We start from the raw sequence: 17,157 nt of genomic DNA on the forward strand, positions 1-17,157 counted from the left end.
GATTACATGAGACAAAAGCCACACAACATCGATTATATAATCCTAATCCTAATCAAAATCACAACTCTAACCTTAACCACAATCATAAGCCCAACCATAACCCTAACACCCACCCTAAACCTAACCACATCATAACCCTAGTTCCTACCACATATAACCATAACCCTGTCCATAAAATCACAAACATAAACCCTAACCCTAATATAAACCAAATTCATAAACCCTACTCCCTATACTTACCTCCTACCACTAACAACCCTTAACCCTCAACCAAAAGCTTAACCATCAATCTTAACCAAAAGCCTAACCCTCAACTATAAACTTAAAGTGATGGTTGTTTTGATGTAGTAATTGAATTTATATGGTTGTTTGTGTACAAAAATTTGTCTAAATGTATAATGATAATCATTGATCTATGAAATGACATCAAGAAACCTACACTTTACCCCCTACCACTAACAATCCTTAACCTTCATCCAAAAGTCTAATCATCAACCTTAACAAAAATCCTAACCTTTAACTATAAACTTAAAGTGATGGTTGTTTTGATGTAGTAATTGAAGTTATATGGTTGTTTGTATGAAATAAAAAAATCTAAATGGATAATGATAATCATTGGTCTATCTATTTCAATATCAAGATGGATAACAAATTGTCCACAAATGACTATGTTGGTGGTGTGGACTTCAATCTAATTGCACACCTACAAGAACGTATGAAACTGCGTACACAAGAAGTTGCATTGGCGTTCCTTTGCATCGTCACATATGTATTGCATGTGTTGTATTTGTTAATGAAAACCACAAACTCTACACCAGAGTTCATACCATAAAAAGAACGTCGTGGACAAGAATTAATGTCGTACTTAGTCCACACTGAAAGATGTCGTTGCATGAGACCAGAATAATTTATTTAGTTATGTCAAAGAATAATAGAAATGGGGATTGTAAATGATGCATTTCGATCAACAATTGAGAAACAAGTCACTAAATTTCTTTGCATCATTGACCATAACATAAAGAATTGGAGTATTTTATTCTTCTTTCATCGATACTAAGAAACCATGTCTTGTCACTCTCATAATGTTTTGAATGAAATTTTGATGTTGGAAGAAAGATTTTTTAATTCAACCATTTGGGGTTGTACAACCTTATATCTTAAACAACAACCAATTTTATCCATACTTTAAGAATTTTTTTTTTAATTTTCTTCCTATAAATGTGAATTTGTTACCCATTAGAATTGTTTCGATACCATAGATGACACTCATGTTTGTATCCCACGAGCAAATGTTCCTCATTTTTGCAAAAGAAAAGATTGCCCAACTCATAACGTATTTGCAGCTTGTGATTTTGACATGAAATTCACACATGTTCTAGTCGGGTTGGAAGGAACAACCTCTGATTCTAGGATATTGAAGGATGCATTTGTATGAGAGGATTCATTGGTCATATCGAAAGGTGAGTTAGATGTGCTTTTGGAATCCACAATATTAATTGCATCACAATACTTATCAGTAATTATTATAATTAAATTATTGTAGAAAAATACTATCTTGGTGATGCCTGTTTTATGCTAAACTCCCAAGTTATAACACCATACCGCAGGATTCGATATCATTTAAAAGAATACTTGAGGTTCGCATAATGCTCATGAGTTTTTTTTATCATCGTCATTGATCATTTTTAAATGTAATTGAAAGAACATTCCGTGTGATGAAAAAATGATTCACAATTATAGCTAGCGAAAGGAGCCTCATTACTATTTGGACACTATGACAATATTTTTTTAGCATATTTTATTCTTCATAATTTTCTTCGCGGGGTCGATAACGACTAATTTTTACTCGAAGAAGTTGATTGTGAGTTGATGGAAGAAGATTTCGATGTGTCACACTTAGAAGTTTGTGAGGATGACTATAGGTTTGGGTCACACATTAGGGACACTATAACGAATGAAATATGGAGAGATTATGTAAATAAATAAATTTTATGTAATAAACTATATTATTAGTGAGAACATTTTGTTGGTTTTATGTTGATATTTGCCCAAAATGAATATTTATGTGTGGTGTTGTTATTATTGTGAACATTTTTTTTAATAGGTTCTAACTTGGATCGTGGGAAGGACATTTCTCTAGAATAATTTGCAGGCATATGAGAGTTCACATTATGGATCACAAATATGGATTTCCAACTGTTAAGTGCCATGGTGGATGATGCACACTTAAATAATATGATTGATTATAGTTGGACGACGCATGATTACAATAATATTGTTGAGACCATACGTCAATCTGGATTGGTAGGGATTACACAAAACAATTTCAAGAATAAATAGAAATTTTAAAAGATATATGGCGCGAGGTCTATGATCTCTTTAGTGGACTTAGTTGTTTCTCATGGAACGGAACTACTAAACAATTCGAGGTTGGGGATGATGCTTGGGATGTCTTGATCCACATAACATACAACTCAAACCTAAAAATCCATACATCAACCAATATTTATAAAAAAAAATAATGTAATTGGTTAACATGATTTTAAGGAAAATTCATCAGTGGCAAAGTGACGTGTAAATCCCATCAGACAATACTACTTGATGGAGGAATTATGGAGAGCTAATCGTACTCTAGGGCAAGGGGTGGGGACATCCTGACAGGCCAGACAAGGGATGCAGACGCAACAATTTAATGTTGATATGAATGATAATAATATGGAGTATATCATAGAGAAGCCAAAATTTGATGCCACAATGGTAAGCTCCTTGATCACCTATGTTGCATATCGATTCATAAAACCTTGATGTGATTCCATCGGTGCCATCTCATCCATCTGGTGGTATTTCTTCCTTCTAGGGTTAAAAAAGAAAAACCCTCATGATGGAGGTCATCGACGTGCAATTTGACAAGCTTAATGAGGTTTTATGTAGTCAGTGATGCCATTGGGACGGTTACTACTCAGATAGATAGGTTGTTTGATATTCACGACCGATAGGCCATAACATTTGAGCGAATAGTTGTGATAGTGAAAGAAAATATGTAATATAATCGATAACATGTACTTGCAAAGGAATGACAAAATGACCTATTTTGTGAACACATTGGCTTGATGCCTCGTATCACAAGTTTCCAATACTCAGAAGTTGATATATAGGCCATATATGAGATGGACATACATGATGTTGATGTTTTAGATTATTGTTATGACTTTCTATGTGTTCACCTATATGTATAAAGCAACTTCTTAGCATGTCCATAGAGCGTCAAATGAGAAAGTTGCCTTATGTAATGGTTGAGAGTCGCTAAACTATCTTACTTTGTATTTATTTACGAATATTTGTGTATTTCTTGAAGAATAGTTATTTCATTTTAACATCTTAGACATGTAATTTGATTTATGACAAGTATTGAACATTTTGTTTAATTTAGTTATGTTATATTCTGACAAATATTTGATGTGAAAATATTTAATTATTTATTTCATATTATATCTTTGATTTAGTTGTTATGATATAATATTATGCTAATGTCTAATGGTTTCTTCCATCATATGTTCTAAGTTTTGTAGGAATTACTTCTTCATCTACTAAGAGACATCACATTTGTAGATAGAGTAAAGGAAAAGTCTCTGCAAATGATGCAGTTCCTGTTTCACGATCCCCCAATATTGAGGATGTACTAAATCAGGCACAATATTTTAGTCAGTGTGAGCAAATAATATAGTATCGCAAGGGATTTTATGGTAGAGGAGTCGTCCTAGCTAAAATAAATAATTTTCTTTTCTTTGTGTCATTAGGGTTTAAGTTTCAACATCATTTGTAATATCAAGGTTTGAAACATTTTGTTACGTTGAAATATTCATATTTTAAAGATTCTCATCATAGTGTTTTTATTCAATATGAGGATCATTTGATGGTAATCTTTGTACTGAGATTAATCAAAAGAGGATTGTTATTAGCCCTTCAATTCGACAACAACATGCCTCTACCTTGTGCATTATGGTTACACGGATCATGACTGAGTTTGAAGTGGATTTATCCATCCATTCAATTAGCTAGGATGGTCCCATTATTTTGGAAAAAAAAAATATTGAACAAGTTCAATATATATCACGTAAATAGTGTCCGACAGCATGACTAGGATGTGTAAGACAATGGTGAAGATGAACAAGACCTAATTATATCGTACGATTATGTTCATGAAAGTGACCTCAATCCCTAATCATTCTCATATGTTACCACAAATTTAGTGTGATATTCAAGAGTTGCAGAAAAGTATGAGGGCTATAAACCTAAATATTAAGAGACATTTTGACAAAGTCAATGAAAGAATTAACGACCTGCAACATCAACTTCATAACCTTTAGGAACTTTTTTAGTTATAAATATCTCACTGGATCATTAATATTCCTTAGGCACGTACTTTCCGCAAACACTTTTTTACCTTTACACAATTAAAAATTTATTTTTAATTGAATCAAATAAATTTTGTGACAATCATACATATATTTAAATAAATTTACCTAATTCGTACTTTTTCTAAAGTTAGTTTTTACACATTACAAAAAATAATATTTTAATTACAAACAAGTATAATTTACAAATAAATAAATCAAAAATATTTTTATACTATTTTTAAATATACAGAAAATTTTGTAATCTTATTTTTTATCAATTAAAAAAATCAATTTCATTACGTCCATTACACCACTCATAACTTTCATAAATTTCTTCAACTCTATTTACATTAATCTAAATAAATCCGTTTTCCTCACATTTTTCTCTTAAATAATCTAAAATCTACTCCATTTCCACTCCACCTTCGTCTTCTTGCACTTAGTTTGCTTTCTATCATATTCTTTATTTTTTTTTTAATGTTATGTTATTTTTTCTGAAAGACTATAGATAATTTTTTCTGTTTAGAATAAGTCAAAACATTGTTTCGTTGGAGATTTTTTTAGACCATGACAATTTTTCACATGTCTGGAAGTTTGCTTCTCTAAATTAAATTGAAAATGCAGTCACTATCGTAATTCACTCCTAATCTATTCACTATCATAATTCACTCGTAATCTATTGGAACATGTATGTCCACACACCATTCAAAAGTTTTATATCAATGCCATTTATTCTAAGAGATAATACATTCGATTTGTCAAATAAATAAATATATTATAAGAGATCATACTTATGTTTAGTAAATTGATTTTTTTTCTATTTAAAATTACCATTTTTTATGTTATTTTCAAATCCATGGTTATATATGAAAACACTGCTAGTTTTTATAATTATTAGTTAAAAACACATTTAATTTTTTAAAACAAATTTATAATATATTTATTTTTAAAATAACAAAAAATTAAACTCAAAGAAAACAGTGATGACTAATAGATGGGAAATGCAAGCATTCAAAATTGTTAAGGACATAAGTATTTGTGTGTACTTTTTTTAAATACAAACAAGAATAGTTATCTAAAATGAAAACATATTTTAGAATTTTTGTTTAACGAAAGTGTTTTTAAGATATTTCTTAAAATAAAAAGACTTTAAGGTGATATTCTACTTATATATATTATATTTAATTTTCTTAACAGATTATTTCTTTGAATATATTTTGTTCACATATATTACTATGTTAGAAAATAATATTAAAAATTAGTTAAAAATAACCGTGTATCATAATACAAACTATTTATTACAAACTTATAATTTTTATGTTAAAAATATTATTTACTTATTGTGATTTTTAATAATAATATGATATATATTTAAATATATTTTTTATAAACTTTATTTGTATATATAAAATTCATTATGGTATATGTTATATATACTAAAATACTAGTTAGCTTGTAAAAAGCAAATACATAAACAAATATTACAGTACTCTCTTTAAATCTTACATTCTAAATTACTCTCTCTTTCCTATTAGCACATCTTTACTATAACTTCAATGTTATAAATTTAAAACTTGAAGTGTATAAAATTTAAGATTTTAGATCTTAATTTAATATCATATTAAAGATCTTAAACACTATAAAAATAAAGATCTTTAGAGTGAAGTTGTTTAATAAATAATTTCTTAAAATTAATCCAATAAGAATAATAAAAAATAAATATTAGGAGCACTTGTTTTACTAAGCAGAAATTATCCAAGTTGGTAGAAAGTAAGAGCAACGTTGTTTGCTATGGCATTCTATTCAACGGCGTCGTTCCGTCGCAGTTTCGCGCTCTGCAATCCGAAGCTGCAACCCTTCGTTTCAATGTCACTCTCTTCGAAGCTACCGTTGCACTTTTCCGGCAACGCTCGGTTCAACCGCAACCATGTCCACCACCACCCAACCGCTCTCAAAATTCGTGCTTCAAACGGAACCTCTTCATCGGGAAGTGGCACCAACCTCGTCCTTTTGAGCTCCGCTGTCACCGTTACAACAGCTGTAGCCAATCGCGTGCTTTACAAATTGGCCCTTGTTCCCATGAAAGATTACCCTTTTTTTCTGGCTCAGTTCATAACTTTTGGGTAAACCTCTTTGTGCTTCTTGTAATTGAATTTGTTTGCTGTTTTAACTCTTGTTGAGTTCTTTGTTTCTTTTTATGGATTTCTTAGTGCATTGAGTAATTGTGGTTTTGTGTAACATAGGTACGTTGTTATATATTTCTCCATCTTGTGTATTCGGTACCGAGCAAGAATAGTAACCGATGAGATGATGGCAATTCCGAAATTGCGCTTTGTTGCCATTGGGTTTCTAGAAGCTTTGGGATTGGTTTCCGGAATGTCTGCTGGAGGTACTGACTTTGTTCTTGTTTTTTCATTTCTTGTGTTTTAGCCTTCAACCGTGTTTTATTTCCATGCTTCGAAGATTTTTATACTTTCAATCAAGCAGAGATCACCTTAGAATAGTTATTATAAAACTCAACAAATTTACTATACTTGACTTAGATGACAATCTAAATCTTTTTATACTGTCACTGTGTGCATGAAAATTAAATTCTTTCTAGTGGTTTTTTAGTGATTAAAAGCATTTAATAATGCCTATTGAGTGTTCAGTGTCCTTAGAGCACTCCTAATTTCTCTTTCTTGTTCAAAGTAATATTTTTATGGATAGAGAGATGCTATTTCAGTAAAATTGTTTCAAAAAGTGATATAGCTATTGTTGTTCTTAATACATGTGTAATAACCTTAAAGTGCAGCCATTGTGGAAGAGAGGGAATACCATGGTCGCACATCCCATTGGAGTTGTCTGAATTATGTATATAAATAAATAGTATGTTAGGTTTTATAGTGTATAACCACTAATTAGATGAGTGTGAAATGAAAAAAGTGAGTGTGACGTTTGAAATGTTTCTAGAGGAAAGAAAAGCGGAGGTTACAATTTTTTGTGACGAGTACTTTGAAAGTGAGTTTCCACCTTCTGCCAATGTATAGTGAATTAAAATCAAAATCTTTCCATCTTAACTCTGCTCTCAATTTTCTTCCAAACATACCCTTAGTGTTTGCTCTCAATGTTTCTGAAATGAATGTTGATTACCCTCTGCAGCCTTACTTCCTGGACCAGTCATACCCATATTGAATCAGGTATCTTAAATATTTTAAGCAGCCCTTTTCATCTAAGGATGAGAGGGGGTGACCAAAAAAAATATGTTTGTCTTTCTTTAAAACAGTATACATCTGCCATTTATTTTACATAGCTGTGGAGTTTACTTTATTTTCTGATTTGCATTGTCATACATTTGGCAAGGTTTTATTTGAGAAAATATGTTTTTGTTTTACATGACTCAGATGTCATGCTACACAGCAGCGGTTGAGATTTTAGAATTTGATTGAAATGCTTTGATTCAGTGTAGTCAATGGTTTCTGGGAAGCATGATGTTTTTTTGTAATATATTCAGAATAGGGGACCTTATACTGATCAATGATTTAAACCAGCAAATTTATTGGTACAATAAATCATGGAATTTTGACTTTTATTAACTTGTGGCATCATAGAAACTAAGACTGTTTTTGTTTCTCACTACTAACCAAAGGTGTTCTAAAACCCATCATTCTCTTATTTTCTTGCAAAAATATTTTGATACAACCAGCATCATCCAATTTACTTGTTCAAGGACAGTGTAGTCCATTGTTGTCCACGGATTGAGCTTGTTCTGTCTCTCACTCTGATGGCATAGTACCTAAGGCATTTCATCGTCACATTTATAGCAGTCACTTCTAAAGTGTAGGGGGCTTGCTATTTTAAAACTTATTCAGTATGTTCTGATGGCATGGCTGCATCTGTGGTTTGTGCTCTGGGCCTGTCCTTATATTCCAACTAAGAAGGAAGAGAATGATAATATTGCTGTAAAATCTGTAGCATCTGCTCTCATTCATCACTGATGACTATTCATGACTTATGCATATGCTGAGACTTTATTATTACTGTTGTTAGTTTAATGCATCATTATGTGTAATATTGATTTCTCAAAATACTGTTTATGAATTCTTCTTTTGCAGTCTTTTTTGGTTTGGCAACTAATGTTTTCCGCCCTTCTCTTGAAAAGAAAGTTCACAATCAATCAATTGGTTGGGTGCTTACTCGTAGCTTCTGGTGTTGTAGTCGCTGTTGCAAGGTAATTTGACTTTATAATATGGAGAAATTCAATATTCCCTATCTGTACTCTCCAATATTCAGTTTCTCATGTTGAGGTCACTAATCTGGTCAGATTCCTATTTGAATCAAGTATTCCCAAATATGTGTGGTGATATATGTGTGACAATATCAGACTTAACTTCTTATCTCCCTTTCCAATTGAAAAAAATAATGAGGGAACGGTCATTGTATTTCCCTAGATATGTGTGACATCAATTTGGTCCTCTGAAGCACTTTAGCATCATTTTAGCTATGTAATCATAAAAAGTGACATCAGCAGTGTCCTTTGGTAAACGGATGACTTCATCATCTTGACGTCACTTTCTATCGTTCAAGGGCTATATTGATGTTAACTTTCTTTGAAGGACCAAATGATGTCTCCATTTTTGTTAAGCTGAAATAGTCTACTTTTTAAAAAATACACTAATTACTTGTGATCAGTTTATGGACAGAAAGGATTTTACTATGTTCATTATCTCTTTGGTGTAAAATATTGTAATTTTATTGGTAAATGGGTGACATTAACATTGTTAATGGACTTTACAATTTTGAGGATCATCTTGGCATCCCTTTCTATTGTTCAAGGACTGTATTGATGTTAACTTTATTTGAACGACCAATTGATGTCTCATTTTTTGTTGAACTAAAATAGTTTACTTTTTTAAAAATACACTAATTACTTGTGAGTTGTAATTTTTATAGACAGAAAGGATTGTACTATGTACATTATCTCCTTGGGTGTCAAATAATGTAATTTTATTCTCCTTTTTTTTTTGTCTGAAGGGGTACATAATTTTAGGAAAGTTACCATAAAAATTTCTTAGCTAAATATTTCCATTTTAGGAATGGTTAACCACTCATTGAATTGATTAACCACCAATTTTTTTTATTTAAATTGGAAATATTTTTATCAAAGCTTCATTGCTTCTAACCTTTTGAGTAATATTGTTGCACGTACAACTTTAAGTATGCTTTCATTAAAATGCTAGCAGCCCAGGTCAGTAGCACAGGCTGTAGAAGCTCAAAAGCTGTAATATTGTCATATATTTTTGTTGTGGTTTTTGGGGTACAATTCTCATGCTAGATTGATAGGAAATTCCTTTTTTCACTTAAAATGAAGTGGACCCGTCTAATAATTAGTTTTCCATCATTGCAGTGGCTCAAATGCAGGTCAGATGCTCTCTGAAGTTCAGTTCTTTTGGCCAGCATTGATGATAATTTCATGTGCCTTTCAAGCTTGGGCTTCTGTAATCAAGGTTAGTCAATAACCAGATGTTGACTTTTAGTTAAACCTTCATGCGGAACATTATAACCATGTTTTCTTGGTATTGCAGGAATATATTTTCATTGACTCGGCTACTCGATTAAAGGTATGCTTTCTTTTTCTTTTTTTGGGGGGAGGGGGGGAGGTTGTATATAAGGTCACTGGACTACAGATTCCATTGACATTTCATTCATGGGCATAATTTGGAGTCCCTTACATGTTCACATGCAGCACAAGTCACTGGACATATTTGTGGTCAATTCTTTTGGATCTGGGTTTCAGGTACAGCTTGCAACATAAATTGCAATGAACTAAGTGTGCCTTTCAAATTCTGCAAATAGCGTTTATTTCCAGTATTTTGTTAGTTTTTGCTTTATTTATTACATATTTCTTGTTAGTTGCTTTGCTTCATCTTGTAATTGAAGAATGACTGTGGAAGAACTTACGTGAGTTCAAATTATATGCTCGCTTTCTATCTTTTTATATGATTTCACAATGTATTACTTTTGTTTGTACCCTACAAACCGTAACTGTTAGAATACTTGGATAGTTGTACTCTTAGGAATCTTATTATATCAGAGTATATTATAAGGCTATTTTTGTATTGCTTCTTTGTACTACATGTGAACTTGCCCTAAAATGTTAGTATAAATAGTTGTATCTGGTTAGTATTTTATATTATAACATCACAGGAATTTTCAAAGCCCTGTAGTTAAATATTCTTTTTCCTTTTTCATCCAATCCAAAACAAAACATATAGTGGTAAAGAATATAACGGAAAGGTTATCTAAAATTTGTCTTATAGATAAGAGTTATAATGCTAATTCTAGAGATTTGAATTCACTATCTTATATGCAGATCTTGCTTCCAAAAACATTGAATATCTTTCATGCAAAGGATATAGTATCCAATAATTCCAAAGTTCCATTCTTCAGTTCCCAATACTAACAATGCACCATAAGTTACATTAAAGCATAAGTTGCTACTATTTGCTTCTATCTGTGATGAAATAGACATGAATGAATAAGTATGCCTATTCATTTATTTTAAAGTTCTGGGGCTCTGCTTGGCCCGCCTTCTTTTTTTCATCTATTTATGTACATTAGTCATATACATTTTGAAAGAGGGTTTATGTGGATTGTATTAAATCAGAAAAAAGGTATTTTGATTCTCTCCAAAGTTTGCTTGTTTTATTTAAAGTGGTTTGGATCGGATCAAAATTTTGGTGTTATTATGAGGCAGTAAAGAAATCCACAGAATACCCAATAGATTTTGTAAAAACTAATTCAAAGTGTTAGTCACATTCGTCATAATATATAAAATTTAGATTCAGATTATAAATCATTAGTCAAATCAATATTAAAAGTTCTAAATACTGTAATTTAACGATTAAATAAATAAGCATATATATATGTGCACAAATTAAGTTTTTTGGTTTGGATAAGATGAAATTTTAAAATTGGAACAGAATACCGATCCAATCCAAATGAAAAAGTTCATTTCCTTTTTTTTAATTATTTTTAACTGATTTTTGGTTTGGATAAGATGAAATTTTAAAATTGGAACAGAATACCGATCCAATCCAAATGAAAAAGTTCATTTTCTCTTTTTTTTAATTCATTTTTAACTGTTTGTATTCAATTGGATTGGTATATGAATAGCTCTAACCTTAATCAAAATAGAGACTTTATCTAATCCAAAGAAAAAGTTGGCTTTCTTTCTTTTATTTCATTTTTTACTGTATGTAATTGAATTGGTTTATATGCACACCTCTAACTTTGATAAAAACAGAGACTTTATCCAATCCTATGGCAAAGTTGGCTTTCATTTTTTAGTTCAATTTTTACTGTTTGAATTTATTTGGATTAGTTTGTGCACATCTCTAACTTTGATCAAAACAGAGATGTGATACTGTCAGCCTTCGATACTTGGAAGTGTGTTTTTCTTCTGAAAAAGTTTTCATAAGCAGCCCCCTTCATTTTAGGGTGGAAGAGCTAGTTTGAAACTTATTTGGGTATGACAACAAACTTTCTAAAATAGCTCATGAAAACAGTTTATTCCTATTTCTTCTTCAATTTTAAGTACAACTTATACCTAAATGTTTACGTAACAAATACTTATTTATTAGGTCCTTAATTAAGTTGTTTACTCAATTATAGGCAAGGCAGTTTTTCTAATGGTTGCACTACATTGGCTAAAGTTCCAGATATTCTCTTGTTGTTTATGTTTATTACTTGATTAATTATTGAATGGTACATTTATTATGGTTTACGTGATATTTGTTGTAGGCCCTTTTCGTATTTCTGTCTCTACCTTTACTTTCAAAATTGAGAGGCATACCATTTGCTGAACTTCCTTCGTATTTTAAAAGCGGTGCCGGTTGCTTTCTAAACCTTGGAGCTGGTAAACCAAGTAAGCTCTAATAAATTTGTAGCAATGCAATTATATATATCCTCACGTGGTTTCCAGTTCTTGTCTGCGTTTCTTTTTACACCTTTTGCTGTTAAAGTACTGTCAACATTGGGTACTGTGTATGATTATTTTCCTGGGTTTATGACCTTGAACTTCCAAACCACAACGGCAAGTTTTAGTAGTATGGAATTTAAAGTGGGTCTATAAGCCCTTGGCCTTTCTTATCTCAATTGTTAGATCTTGTGGTTATCACAAGGTTCATGTACTAGGATTATAAATGCTTGTAGTCCTTCAGGTAAAAGGCCGAATAATATATAAACAATTATTTAACCACGTCTATAACTAGATAACTTGGACTTTAAGTATTTTTAACCTTTTTTAATAGAACAATAAAAAATTTCATAATTTTAAGAAAACAATAAATTTCTATGTAGTTTTTGTCTTGCACCCATTAGATGATTTTGAATCTTGGTTTAATTTTTTTATCGTCCTAATTTTAATATAATATGTATTCCTCTTCAATTTCTGTCTCAGGTTGTGATGGCGCTCCCCTACTACCTCTACTCTACATAATTATCAATTTGGCATTCAACATATCCCTCCTTAATGCAGTAAAAACTTCTTCTGCAGTTGTAGCATCTCTTTTGGTAATGTTGTCAGGTACTCGTTAACTTTGCATCTCACTTGAATGTTTTTTATTGCATTCTAGCGAAACTGTGACTGGTAAGGTCTTTGTACATCAGGTTTTCTTAATAGCCTTTTAGCTCACGTGTGCTTATAATTTTTGCAGTGCCCATATCTGTCTATATTCTTTCTCTTCCATTACCATATCTTCCCGAGGGAACGAGCTTGAGCCCATTTTTTTTGCTTGGCTGTGCAATTCTTCTGTGTGGTCTTTTACTGTACAACACATCCCGACCTGTGAGGAACAGCTCTGAAGTGGACTGAAACCATTCCAGTTCTGAGGAGGAACTATCAGCTAGGCACCCTGCCCAAAAGAAGGTCAGCCTCGAGACACTACTGGTCACGGTGAAATATATTTTCTCCGACATGTTCCAATTATACATGCTATCATTGTGATTCTTCTTTTGAGTGTCACTTAGTTGCTTTATGATGGTTGACTTCCTTATTCTTCCGCGGATCATTGTAACTTAAGATTGTGCATATATCTCTGATCACTTGTTCTACATTAATACATAACAGAAAAATGCAATTGGCAGAAATGCAAGGTGCAAACATTTTTAAGGCATCTTTTTTAAGTTCGCTTTTTAACACAAAATTTAGAGTTCGGCATATTTAGATCAATTTCTCTATAAGTTCCTTCTTGGAGAGAAATATTAAAAAATATGAAATTAGTTTTTTTTAGAAATTAAAACTAGCTTATACATAACTTACGTTATAAATTTTATGCTTTTCTCATACAATCTTTTATAAAAAAAATTATTTTAAATTTTATATAAGTTAGTTTTAATTATAGAGAAATTAAATTTCTTCTTTTTGTCTAAATTTTTCCATTAAAAAATGTGAAGAAAAACTTTTCTGTATTTCATTGAAAAGCCACCTTATTAATAATTAGGCTTTTGCTCTTTGCACCCCATCAATTCGAGCCTGCATCTCATCAATCTCTGAAATTCTGAAATTGTCGGCGTTTTATTTCGAACACAGCTTCCATGTGGCTTCTGGAGGTGGTGAAAGAAAGCTTGAGCTTAGGCAAGGTGCGACATATTTTCGTAATTGTCTTGCCACATGTTCCTCATAAATGCTCAATAATGACCTATCCAGTGATACCAGGATAGGCTTCATCTTCCATATGGGATTTCTTAAGTTCAACATATTTTTCACTTTGATCACCTTCCATGATGTTAGTAGCATTACCATACTGTCTTCTTAGAGATGTAGTTGGTTATACACAATCGACATGAGAATCTCCTCCTCTTTTATATTAATAAAATTATAACATAACACCACCAGCTAAAACCACCCATTCATTTACAAAAACATAAAAAAATCATATTTTCGTATTAGGCTTTTCATAATAGATTTTTGGAATGGTCTTTTCATACTGATTTGTAAAACAAAATCCAAAACATATTCTAGAAAGGCTACTCTGGAAAGCTATTCTAGAAAGTCTAATATCAAAATGTTCTGAAAAGTCAAATCTGGGAATATGTTCAGAATTAAAATTTGGAAGCCAATCAATCATACACTCCCCACCCTCTTGAATCTACTTTTCGCAATAATACTCTATTACCAATATCAAAAGTGTATTGGTATATTGGTATAGGTCGAACGGGCAATACCTTGTCTTAGCTATTACAGTTGTGTCGACTGATGGATCCACATCCAGGTGGGTCGATCGACACTCTCGGTTTAATCACGTTCAATCAAGGTCAGTAAAGTTAAGTCATTATTAAGAACTAGGTAATACGCCTCTAAGTAGGATCCAACTAACTAATTTGGCCCAACAATGTAGGCCTATTAAAATAATTTTGATAAATAGCGCACATTTCAAGAAACAGATACGTCATTTATTACTGTGGTCTGACAACCGAGTGTCGAACCCCCTTTGCTGACTTGAGGGTCAGAGTGTCTTTTGCAGGTACCCCCATTCAGTATTCTCTAAAAGATCGAGTGGTCGAGCAACTGAGATCGAAGGAGTAGCAAGAAGTTTAGAAGAGGAAGCTGAGGCATTGAGCAATCGTCCTTAGGAAGGAGGAAGACGAAGCTCATCAATAGTTCTCTAGGTCTCATCTCCCTAGCAGGAACAAAAAGTTAAAAGAATAAAAACATGAAATCATTTGTATTCTTCAAAGAACTACACGTTAAATCTCTGCCAATCACTACTAGAAACCAAGAAGAATGCACCCAAAATCACCAACACTTGAGGATCCTACAAAACCACTCAAAATGGAGAAATTGCATAACCCAGGCACTGAAGCAGTAGAACAAAAAATGCAGAGAGGGTAGAGCAATCTTATATAAAAACTGAGGATATTTTTGTCATTTCATATCAATGATGGTGCAGGAAGCAAAAGCCTAATAATCGTATATACATTTTAAACAAGGCTATTTCTCCCTGCACCATATCATTTTTTTTATATGTATCTAGCATAACTTTTTAAACTTAACTTTGTCCTTGTCTCCTTTGTTTTGAAAAAAGCTACATAGAAGTTTGGTGTTCGTTTAGCTGCAGAGGTGCTAGTGTTGGTGCAGTGGTTGCTTTGGTGGTGGAAGGAATGTTTCACTCTTAGTTGTGGTGCACATTGTTCTAAGGTAAGAAACCATTGTGCATGTTCGTTTTCGTCATTTTTTGAGTTGAGAGATGTTCCTGGATAACGATATCCAGAAGTCTGGATATATGCTTACGGATGCATGAATTTGGAAAGCAATGTCACGACCTCCGAATATAAAAATCCAGAAGGTAATTATGATTTTCAATTTAAGGTTCTGAATGCACGTGTCCAAAAGGAAGATATGAGTTTCGGATATCCATATCCAAAAGTGGTTTCTAAGTTTTGGATGTTCATATTCGAAAGTGTTTTCTCTTTTACAGATTGCCATATCCGGAATGTTTTGATGAAGCTTACGGATATTAATATCTAGAAGGAAACTAATATGTGTTTTTTTTCCATCATTGACAATGGATACAGTGGACTCATACATGGGAATTTCAGGGGAGATTGATGTGTGAGATGGATTAGAGGATGTTGATTTGGAGCAGCCAATAACTTATAATGTGTTAGATAATGAACATAAGGCACATGAGTGTAGTGAGGCGTTTTCTACAAATGAGGTAAGGTAAATGTTAGGCGTGTGAATTGTAGTTTATGAATGATTTAAAAATTTGGCATATGTTATTGTAGGTATTTCGTAATCGAGAGGAGTTGTTAGAGTGAGCAAGAAGTGTTGGCTATAGTTATGAATTTGTTATTGTTATATTAAGGTCGCATACATGGACAGGGTAGCGAGGAAGAATGACGTATGTATTATTAGGTTGTGAGAGAGAAGGTAAATACAAACAGTATAAAAAAGACATAGATATCAGTCGAACTGAAAGAAGAAAATGTGAGTGTCCTTTCAGATTACGAGCCAAACCCATCAAAGATGGTCTATGGTGAATGGTTGAATTAATTTGTGGTTCTCACAATCATGATTTGGCAGAGACATTGGTGGGTCATTTGTATGTTGGAAGGTTAAGTGTTGAGAAAAAAGTTATGGTTGAGGATATGACTAAGATTTCAGTGAAGCCTAGAAATATTAAACGTTTGTAATAGATACTTAATTTTCATGTTTTAGGATGTTTAATGATTTGAATACATCTATTTGAAATACATTAATTTCTAACGCATTCATTTATGCTCTTACATTCAACCTAGCCATGCCTACGGATGTCAATATCCAGAAGCCACGTATCTACCTACGAATGCCAATATCCATAATTGTCATGTTTGCCTACGGATGCCAATATTCGGAAGTCATATCTTAGGCTACGGATATTGACATTCGGAATTGTCAGCTTTGCTTACGGATTTTGGCATCCTTAACTATCATGTTTGTCTACGGATGTTGTCATCCATAATTGAACTCGTTGACTACATACATCATTATCCGAAAGTCACCATCATGCTTCTGGATGTGGTTATCCGAAAGTCAAACAATGATCCAAAAGAATGAGTGTAGTGTGGTAGTGCTGGGTACAACTTAAATCTAACTTGGTAAAATAGTCATTTCACATTAACCTGTTGGATGTCAATCTAAAATGATATGGTGCAGTAAGAATATGCCATCAAGCAAAAGTTTGGTTAACTACCATATTATACAAGCTCTTACTTCTTGCACAGCCACAATTCTTAA

General features: G+C 32.3%; 1 protein-coding gene across 1 annotated transcript; it reads left to right on the forward strand.

The window, feature by feature from the left end:
- Positions 1 to 6,012: 6,012 nt before the first annotated feature.
- Positions 6,013 to 13,562, forward strand: LOC137821340 (protein CLT2, chloroplastic). The gene is made up of 10 exons (XM_068625888.1): positions 6,013 to 6,520; positions 6,641 to 6,786; positions 7,539 to 7,576; positions 8,492 to 8,607; positions 9,784 to 9,883; positions 9,962 to 9,997; positions 10,123 to 10,173; positions 12,180 to 12,303; positions 12,838 to 12,963; positions 13,094 to 13,562. Exons 1-10 carry the CDS (start codon positions 6,189 to 6,191, stop codon positions 13,249 to 13,251), a joined length of 1,227 nt encoding a protein of 408 aa, XP_068481989.1. The 5' UTR covers positions 6,013 to 6,188; the 3' UTR covers positions 13,252 to 13,562.
- The last annotated feature ends 3,595 nt before the right edge of the window (positions 13,563 to 17,157 follow it).

The sequence above is a fragment of the Phaseolus vulgaris genome, chromosome 9, assembly GCF_000499845.2.
Source record: "Phaseolus vulgaris cultivar G19833 chromosome 9, P. vulgaris v2.0, whole genome shotgun sequence".
NCBI classification, from domain to species: domain Eukaryota; kingdom Viridiplantae; phylum Streptophyta; class Magnoliopsida; order Fabales; family Fabaceae; genus Phaseolus; species Phaseolus vulgaris.